This window comes from Physeter macrocephalus, chromosome 20, assembly GCF_002837175.3.
Source record: "Physeter macrocephalus isolate SW-GA chromosome 20, ASM283717v5, whole genome shotgun sequence".
Classification (NCBI taxonomy): domain Eukaryota; kingdom Metazoa; phylum Chordata; class Mammalia; order Artiodactyla; family Physeteridae; genus Physeter; species Physeter macrocephalus.
The window spans coordinates 55,896,020-55,906,649 of NC_041233.1; the positions used below are offsets into that span (position 1 = coordinate 55,896,020).

Below are 10,630 nucleotides of genomic sequence, written 5' to 3' on the forward strand. Positions count from 1 at the left end.
CCGCAACGGCAGAGGCCACAACAGTGAGAGGCCCGCGTACTGCAAAACAAAACAAAACAAAACAAAAAAAACCATAACACAGGATGAACTAGACTAAGAGGAAGGGCTCTATGCCACAAGCAATAGCCCCAAGCCTCAGTATTAAGCGATCAAAATGGGGAACAGAGCATTTTGTCCCTGGGCAGAGGAACAAGCATCTATTTGCCAACATAGTTAATAAGCATCATATAAGAAATGTATAGTCTTAGAGGAAGAAGCTCCCCAACACAGAACCTCTGTTTTCATTTGTCAGCAATGGAATTACAACTAATTTATCAACAACGTCTCAGAAGATCACCCCCAGTCGCCAAAGTTCCCCATTTTCAAACTTCATCAGGACTCTCTCCCTCCCTCAGTGGAAACCCTAGATTTTCACAGCAACTTCCCAATGCCACCCATAATCTCTAAAGTCTACCATTTCTACCCATATTCCTTCAGTTCCTAGAGGCAAGTCAGTTTCAGTCTCTTATACCAATCCAGACAAAATCCTCATCAAGTTAATTACTTACCTAATCACTAATCTGAGTTCCAAGACCTTCACCCAGAGCCTCCTGGTCTCCTGATATACATAAGAATGTTCCTGTGTGCAGCCTTCATTTTACCCTGCCTTTCTGCTTATCAGGGCATCTGGGTAATAGCATGGAAATAAATCAGTGACTCCAAGATGTGGTCTCTTTCATGTATGAAGGCTGTACCTGCATGAAGGCTGCTCAGCGGGGCTGACACTGTCCAGCAGAGCAATAAGGGCAGTTGGTATAAATTGCACAATACCTAATCGGACTATTGCAAAAACCTGAGCTCTTCCCTTTCCTACTCATCCAGCCAGGTTTATCTTCTTCAAACACTCTTATTGGGTAACTTCTCTGCGCAAACCTTCAACAGGCTTCCCCTGCCCTGACTGCCAAAATCAGCCTGCCTGATCCATCCAGCATGTTCCCAGCCCTAATCAGGTAGGTCTCTTTATAACCTAGACCTGCTCACCTCCAACCTCTGTCCCTGGACTCCTACTGCTCCAGACAAATACCCCTCCTTTTTCTTCCTCTGTACTTTGTGGTTCTCAACCTTGGCTGTACTTTGCAGTTCTCAACCTTGGCTGTACTTTGCAGTCACATGGGGAGCTTTTAAAAAATACCCATGAAGGGAAGGGAATTGTAGGGAAAGGTAATAAAAGGGCAGAGAAAGGTGGTACCCTCCAAGATTCTGATTTAACAGGTCTGGTATGGGATCCAGCCATCAGAATGTTTTTAAAACCTCCCAGGTGATACAGTCACAGTTGAGAACCAGTGTCCTGGCCTCATCCCCCAAGGTTCAGCTCAAGTCCCATTTCCAGCCTTTGCCAGTCTCTCTGAATTCCTACAACACTGATAATCTCTATCACACCACTTTCTGTCACATACAGACTCTCCCCAAATGCATTCCTCTTCCATGTATCTCTAGTTATACATAGACTACATACCAGGAAGCAGTTAAATGAAGAGAAGCTGAGACCAAGGCTAGAAGAATCAAATATTAGAACTGGCAGGATCTTCAGAGAGCATCTAGACTAGTGGCTCTTGGACTTTCGGGGGCCATAGGTTCCTTCAGAAAATCTGATAAAAGTTATGAACTTTCTCTCCAGAAATACACATACACACAGAATTCTGCATAAAATTTCAGGGAGTTCAGAGGCCCCTTGAATGATCCCCTATGCAAACGCTCCTTATGGGACCATGAACCATAAACTAGTCTTTTCCTAACATGTAGATGAGACATAGGGGCTGGAGGGGCAAATGACTTGCCTTTGGTCAAAAGTAGTGGCAGAGCTGGGTCCAGACCCTAATCTCTTGATCATTACATTAAATTACCTTGGCTTGGCATTTCCACTGACTGCTTCAAACCCAGCAGCCGAAATCTGATCATCTCTTGGGCAAAAGTGAACAACTGAAGAAGCTGTGCTTTATACAGAAGCATGTTATTCGTGCTATCAAGTTCCTGAGGTCACACTATTTAAACCCTTATTCACTGACAGTTCAATAGACATAACACCTAATTTTTAACCACTTTTTACCCTCACAGTTTCTAGAAAAAAACAGATCCTCACCCAAAACTCACCCGCTTCTCCTGCAGAGCTGGGCTGTCATCCCCAAGGGCCAGGCGGGAAGCACGGGTCCGGAACTCTGCCAGGCCCAGGATGGGCAGGTACTCGTGGTTTAGGCTGCTGTCATTAGCAATCCTCTGCTCCACCTTCCTCACGACTGGCAAAACCCAGGGCAGGCTATCATCCGTGCGATAAGCTGGGACACGGGAAAGAGACATACAACGGAGCCTTAGACTTCGTCCAAGGAAGAATTCGGAGCTGTGAACAGGGAGGGTTCTACCACCTTCCAATCAAAACAGAACTGTGAGGGAAATTAAAGTTCATTCACTTACTGACCGCCTGCTTTGGGCCAGGCACCGGGCTAGGTGCTGGGAAGGCAGAAGGACAGTTTCCTATCCTTATGGAAATTATAGTTCTTAAATATGTGACCTCCAAAAAGTAGAATGCTGAAATAAAACTGAGACATCCAAGAGTATGATCAAGTGAGAGAGTGCACGCAAAAGCACTCCGCAAATTAAAAATACCTTACAAATGCTATGTCAATATCACTAGGACACTGAGGTCTCTATGACCACTGGCCCAGTAATCGCCTTCCTCCTGCATCTCCCCAAGAAAAGGGTTCGGTGCTACTTCACATGAACGCTGCACCTTCAAACAGAAACATGGAGAGAGAGGAGGGTGGAGGGAGGCCCACCTCCTCCTCTTGTCCTGTAAGAACAGAAATGAGACAAATGGCGAGGAAACACCTGTGACTGAAGATTCCAACAACTGGTTACACAATCATCGAACAACAAGTTTAAACACATCTTTGTCCTCTTGCTGTTTTTTGACATCAGCCAGTGTTTACCATTTTGACTGTTCCCACCACTCACTTCCTCTGCTCCACACTTTTATGGATCTAAGTTTACCTGTTTCATAATTTTTAATCTTGATTACAGCAAATTTCTAAGCATTTCTTCTACGCTAAAAGTATTTTTAGTCTACATTGAGTTATCCTATCACTGATTTTTTTTCCTATACTACCCTATAATCATTTTGAGATTATAGCTTGAGAGGGCAGCTGCTTTGGCTTGCATCCAAGCCAATGACTTCTCTGAGCAGGAGTCCTGACAGGGATTTGCTTCTGCTGGACTGTTTAGGTCTCCAATAAACCTATACTTTGGCAAGTGACTGTGAAACAAATTTTTTAAGTAATTCTTCTTTATCTTGTTGATTTCTGCTCAACATTAATCCCTGACTTTTTTTTAAATCACTTTTTTAGGGTGGTTGATATTGCTTACTGAACAACACATGTTGATTGTAGAAAATTTAGAAAAGCCCAGAAAGAAAATAATAAACATTATGATTAACATGTAATTCCAGCACTCAGAGATAAGGAGTATGAAAATTTTGGTGTACAGCCTTTTAAACTTTATTTTACATGAGTATGTTCTTTTATAAATTGTGTCATTTTTTATATAGAATTTTCAACATGCTTTTTTCCACTTATTAAATATATATTATGAATATCTTTCATCATCATTAACTATTTAAGTCTGTGCACACAGAGTGTCTTTGTTCTTTTTAGAGCTGCATAACTGATAAATGTACTATAATTTGTTTTGCGAGTCTCCTGTTGATGGACATTTGAGTTGTTTCTAATCTTTGGCTATTAGAAAATAATACTTCAGTGAACCCTGTACATATGTCATCTTACATATATGTAAATATAGCTGTAAGAGGCAGGGTTGAAAATGGAAGAGTAGGTTGAGAAGTACGTGTAATTTTGTTGTTGTTGTTTTTGAGGGTATACGTTAGTTTACTATTTTCAACTGATTCTCATTTTACATCACATGGTTGTACAACAAATATGGTTAAAACAACTGATTGGAAGAATACTGGTGGCAATCAATGAAAAGTTTAAATGCAAATATATTACCTTTAAGCATACTTTGTGTATTTGTAGTTTTGACAGATATATCCACATTGGCTTTTTTATAGGGGTGTTATCAGTGTACATCGCTGCCATAAGGCAGGGGTATTAAGAGTATACATCTGTGCCATAGGGCAGGGGTGTTATCAGTGTACATCACTGCCATCAATGTACAAGAATGTCTGCTTCCACACAGCCACAGCCACTGAGTGAATTTTTGCCAATTTAAGAGTGCAAATGCTATCTCAGGGTAGTTTAAATTTGCATTTCTCTTATCGTGGATGCAACTGGACATTTTTCATATATATGAGCCATTTACAACACAATTTTAGTGGCTAGACAATATTCCTTTCTATGTATAATTTATTAACTATTTGTGTTGCTTTTGACTATTTGCTAATATAAACACTGCAATTAATGTTCTTATACTTTACACATATTCATGAATGCTTCCTTAGGAAAACTTTTTCTAGGTGTAAAATTACTAGATCAAAAGTCAGACCACAAATAAGACTTTATAAGATATTTTGATTTTGCATCTGTCTTCTACTCCATCAACTAACCCTACGTTCCAGGAATGTGTCATCTGCAAATTTGAAAAGCATATCAAGCTAGTAATAGAAATGTGGACAGAGTTCCAGACTGACACAGCCACTAACCAACAACCAGTCTCTGGGTAGGTGAATCTGACTCACAATACTGTCATATCACTCACATTAGACCCCCTGGCCCACCAAATTCCCTCCCTCTCAACAAGTTCAAAAAGCCTACTTTATCAGTTGAGATTTGGTCTGGTTTTTCAAAGAGATACCAAAATAATGACTCCCAAGTAATCGTTTTCCCTGAAGTAGATCACCCCATCTATGATCACAATGCTATACCATTGTTCAAAATATTCTTGGAATTCTTCTCTTGGAATTGTTTTTAGAGGAGACATCTCTTTTTTTGAATATCCTCAGTGATGCCAAATCTTTGTCCTTTGAAAGTAAATTTAATTTTTGAAAATGGTACTTGTATTATGTCCAGCAAAGTAGGTGGGTGAATGGACTGAATAATATTAATGGAGAACAGCTATAAAAAGATGGCCTCCTACATGGGTCTAACATGCTTTGAAGGCCATTCCAAAAGAGGGTTTCGGAAAACTTTGAGCAATAGCAGTATATGCGGACTACACTACACAGAGGGGATACTGTTTAGATGTACAAGAATATGGGTGTTTGTAGAAAAACCAGTTCTATTATGCTTCCCATCTGTGTTTGGATGGTTAATATATAATTATGCTACATATATTTATGATATGTCATTTGTAAATCATGTATTATAAATAAATAAAATATGAAAGATAAAGCCATAGTAACGCTGTTCTTACCAGTGATGTATACTCTGTGCAACTCTAAAAAATCCTGTGATAGGACTGGAGGCAGGGAGGCATTGTGTCCATATTGTGACAAAAGAGAAAATGGCCAATTCACACCTCTGCTTCCTTCTTCACTGCCCAGTTTCCCCCAGATTCAGTTCTAGATTTATTCTCAATGCCTTGTCTCACTGCCCTACCGAAGCAGAACTGCAGTTACTCTTGGGCGTTTGGAGCAATGAGGTTAGGCATTACCAACAACCACTATTCCTGCTCTCCCAGAGGGGTTTTATTCCCGTTTTGTTGGACCCATGAGTTTCTCATTCATTCTTTCATTCTCTCACTCATTTGACCGCTACTTATTGAATCCACCATGAACCAGGTACTGGCTAGAAGTAGCTACACAGAGATGGGTAAGATAAAACAAGATACTGTCTTGGCCTCCCTCCAGGAAACATAGAGCATAGAGTCCTTAGTTCTCCTGTAAGTGATCAGGGAAGATGAAGTATGAAAGATGAATAAGAGTTTAAAAGACAGGAAAAAGGACTTTCCAGACAGAGGGAACACTTGTGCAAGGCCCCAGAGGCTTGGAGAGATGAGGTTTTTGAGGATCTGCATTTTCATGGCTCGGATGTAAGATCCATGGAGAAGCAGCAAGGAATGGCTTAGGGAGTCTTGGGGTCTCTTCTAAGGAACTTTGTCTCAATGGGGAAACCACTGAAAGCATTTAAGCAAGAGAGTGACATGGACAGCTGTACATTTTAACAGAATCATTTGAGTGACATGACGGAAAATAAACTGGAAGGAGGACAGAAGCAGACGGTGAAGTCAGGAGGCTGCTGCAATAATCCACGAAGGAAATAATGAAGTCTTGAATCACAGCAGCGGCAGCGGAGATAAACAAAAGGGGAGACATTCAAAATAAATTTATGAGGTAAAAAAGACAGAACCTAGTGACCAAATAAATATACATGGGACTGATGAAAGGGTCACCGACAACCTCCAAAGTCTCTCTCTAGTCTGGATAAAGACTACTGGGGGTGGGGCAGGGGAGAGGGCATCCAAGATATAGAGCAAAGCAGAAGAAAAAAAGAAAAGATTGAGGGGAGGGTGGAATCCATGCATTGTTTTAAACACTTTGAATTTGAGGTGTCCAGCAAACTGCAGCGAATATGGGTCTGGCATCCAGGGAAGAAGTCCAGGATGGAAAGAAAGATTTTATAATTATAGACATGGACGGTGGCTGAAGCCATAGTAATAACAAGGAGTTACTGAATACTTACTACATACAGGGCACTGTGCTAAATACTTCACATTTTTTTTAACTTTCATTTAATTCTTATAACAACTCACAAAATAGATATTATGATCTCTATTTTTGGAATCTGCAAACTGAGGCCAGAAAAGTTTGCCCAAGATCACAAGAACTGTAAGAGCTAGGCTGTCATACTATTAATTAAGTTCATGGATCCCTATGCTTTTTCTAAAGAGCAAGAGATGTCTAGGGAAAGCCTGAAGCCAGCAGGCCCCAGAGGACTGACTGTGCAAGGGGCCTTTCTACCTACCAGCATGCCCCTCAGCTCCACACACCACACCCTTCTCCCTGAGGAGCAGCTCTTTTAGAGGAGTCACACAGGTTGCAGGTGAGTCTCGATTTCCAGAAGAACACGGAGAATTAGATGATCAAACCATCACCCTCCTCCTCCTCCTCCTAAGATCTCCACTTCCCCCATCCATCCCTACCCAACAGCCCATGCACATACGCCTCTTTAAGGCCCTTCTCCAACTAGGGTCCTGCGGAGAGGACCAGGGGTACTCAGAAACACCTGATACAGCACGTCTCTCCCACAACTTTATTTGAAGATGCTAAGAACCCACATTAAAAACAACAACAAATATGAAAGCAAGCACAGTCTACCTGGAACAAAAGAAAGCTAAGTTTACATGATGAACGGACTGGAGTCTATGTAGAAATGTCTTGCTTCAGGCTGCATCAGGCTGAACTCATATCTCCCCTGCCCCTAAAGTCACTTGTCTGAAACTTTACGAGGCGCTACAACAGTCAACTCGAAGAGCATCATATTTAACAGTGAAAAATGTGATGCTCTGCTCTGTTTAACTATATGGAAATTATGCAAATAGTCACAGCAAGAAGAAAATCTCTGGGGAAACTATCTGCAAGTAGGAATGAGCTAATGAGATTATAGTTGAAGTTTGTTCTAAATGTCCAACATCATTAGAACTTGAGTTGGTTAACTTCCATTAGGCTTTATCTTAACTTAGAAAAAAAAAAGGGCATCTTCACCAAAGTCAGAGATTAATTATCAATACATTTCCTTCACAAAGGGTATACTTCGGGATGTGTATAAATAGAGCTAGGACATACGAAAGCCGTAAAGAGACTTCTTATTCTACTATACTTTAATGAGACCTTTATCTGAGCACCTGCCATCCACAAAAAAGACGGGTCACAGTGATCATCAAAAATAACATTTATACAACACTTTTCATTTATATGTCACATTTCACACACATAATTATTCATTTAATTCTCAGTCATCTGATGAAGCCAGTAACATTATTATTCTATACTACAGTCATGTAACATGCTAGTGAATCTTAGAGTATAATTTTAGAGAGAGGTCATTCCGTTCTGGCTCCTCATTTAACAGACTGGGTCTGGGGATGTTAAATAACACTCCCAAGGTCACATCACTGGACCGCAGGCCTGGGCCTGTACCCAGGTCTCCTGGCTGTTCCACTACTATACACTGGCTCCCTCTGGACCACCTGAAGGTGCCCAATAGAGAAGGGGGCAGAGACCGAGGGACCTGAGAAATGTGGCCTGGAATCCCAGCTCCACCTCCTACAGCCATGTGATCTCGACCAAAATGCTTCATCAATCTGGGCTTCCGCTTTCTTACCTCTAAAACAGTAATAGTAATAAACAACCCTCCAGAGTCATCCTAAGCACTAAATGCGATTAACTGCATAAATCATTTGTTTGTAGTAAAGAGAAGAATTCCTCAGTTCCAGGAAAACATGACAAAGGCACTTTCACAGTTGAATTGACCACCATCTGGGCTGCAGAATATGCTTCTGAGCCAATCACTTCTGGCCTCGGCTGGCAGGGTGCTTTTTCTATGCATGAGCAATTTATTTCTGAACCAATGTCAGAAATTATTTCATTTTGCAGTTTTTGAGCTGAAAATTTTTATTCAATATGTTTTATGCAAAGAAATGCCAAAACAACTACAGTAACAGCTAATACTTACATAACTCCTACTACTTATGTGCCAGAGACTGTTCTAAGCACTTTAAATGCATTTAATCCTCACCAAAATCCTGTAAGATAGTTCAAAGGTAATTGAGCCAATGAAACCTAAGGTTTTAAAAACATGTATTTGGATTAATATCAATACTAGTTCTTCACGATATATCCGGCCCTAAAGAAATACTTGGAGGTTCTGGATTGGTTTTAAATTAAGAGCTTGAATAGTGCTCATTCCAATTGAATTCAAGGCAATCTTTCAATATCACTTCCACTTTGCTGCCTGCTAAAAACATCACTTTCCCTCTGTGGGTGAAACTATGTATTCTGAATTGACTTTTTTATGCTTTATTATGGAAAATTTCAAACATACACAAAAGTTGTGAGAATAATATAATGGATGCCCATGTACCCATTACCCAGGTTCAACAAACCATCACTTTTTAATGGCTTTTTCCTCACCCCTCCTCCATATTCCTTGGTGAAGACTTTAACAGGTCCTATGTACAGACACAGTCACTGTGGGACACCTGATCCTGCACCTCCTTCTCGCTACTGCTTCTCTGCTACAAAACAGCTCAATTTTCTCTTTCAGAAATTTCGAGTCCTTCTGCTCTAAGTCTGTTCCCTGGCACAGAACATTGTCCTATTCATTCTCTTCTCCCTGGCTCATCTTTCTATGTGGTTGAGTAAGTGTTGGTGTGTCTTCAAACATCCAAATGACAGTGACAGAAATAACAAATTCACCAGAGAAGATTAAGATAAGAGTTAAAGGAATTTCAGAGGCATTTCAGTCCAAATCTTTTTCTTGGCAGTAGGAAAAACTGAGGCCCGTGCTCTGAGCTGTCCAAGAAATACAAGCAAGAAATGATGACACTGTTGTGTGGAAAGTGAGCTTCTACTGTCCACGCTCTTTCCTCTCTTTTTCACCATATCTACCCATTCCCACCACATCTGTGAGAGCCAGAACATTCTTCCCAGATCCCCAGGGAGCATTAACCTGTCTCAGAAGCATTTTTAGATCTCTATTACATCACTTAACACCTGCTGATTTTATTCTCCTTGGGGCCAAAACCAAGACTCAGTCTTCCCCGCACAAGGCTTGGTAAACTACCTGACTGATACCTGGTAGTTACTCAAACATTTACCGACCCAGACCAGAGCTCCCTAGGGCTAAGAGTTCTCCTTTTTCCATTCCCCAGCAGCCAGGACTCCAAGCCTATATGGCTTCCTATTTTTATCCCTCTCCTTTCAATCCCTGGCCGCCCTATTTCTTAAGAGGCGAAAGGATGCAGTATAACGAACATACAATGCGGAATCGGAAAAACTGAGTTTGTGCCCTGACTGCTACACCTTTTCTGTGTGTACACTGATATATCTCCCTTTCCCAGGGACTCCATATGCCCACCTGTAAAATGGGCAGGTTGAACTAAGCCTCGTGGATCTTGCCTTCTCTCCGACGGAGCTAAGCTGGGCCTGGGCATCTCCTACGGTCCCCACAGCCAGGGTTAGGCCCGCTCCACTCCCTGGCTGCTCACGCTTTTGGGCACTGCATCCTTACCTCCCACTCCCAAGTTGACCTTGCGGGGGTCCGGATCCTCCCGGAAGTCAGCAGTGAGCTTAAAGACAAGGACTGGGTGGGCCTGAGGAACCTCGGCAAAGACTGATGGAGGCGCCATAGCTAGAAAGCTGGAGTCGGCCGAAAGCTTCCACTCTGCGCTTGAAGCCGCTCGGTCCTGTCCAACCGCGGCGACTGGAGGAGACGCTCACCTTCACCTAGCCAGCAGGGGCGGGCCCGCGGCCTCCAATGGTCGAGCCGCGTCCGGAACTTGGCAACGCGGTTAACCAATCGCGAGCTTCTGACGCAAAAGGGACTGGATGATATTAGCCAATCCAAGAAGAGAATCTTATCGGAGGCCCGTAATGATGCAACCAATGCAACGTACGCCGGCTGGGACGGGGCGGGGATAGAGTTGA

At 42.0% G+C, this 10,630-nt stretch overlaps 1 protein-coding gene across 2 annotated transcripts in view; it reads right to left on the reverse strand.

Moving 5' to 3' along the window:
- Positions 1–10,459, reverse strand: part of GOT1 (glutamic-oxaloacetic transaminase 1) — a 29,804-nt gene extending 19,345 nt beyond the window's left edge. The window contains exons 1-2 of one of the 2 annotated variants that reach the window (XM_024121556.3): positions 10,215–10,417; positions 2,131–2,312 (exon numbers count right to left, since the gene is read on the reverse strand). In XM_024121556.3, coding sequence (XP_023977324.1) covers positions 2,131–2,312; positions 10,215–10,332 — 300 coding nt within the window. In that variant the 5' untranslated portion in view covers positions 10,333–10,417. Of the gene's footprint in view, positions 1–2,130; positions 2,313–10,214 lie in introns of both variants that reach the window. The other variant, XM_007118036.2, reaches the window with a different exon arrangement.
- Between the last annotated feature and the right edge of the window lie 171 nt (positions 10,460–10,630).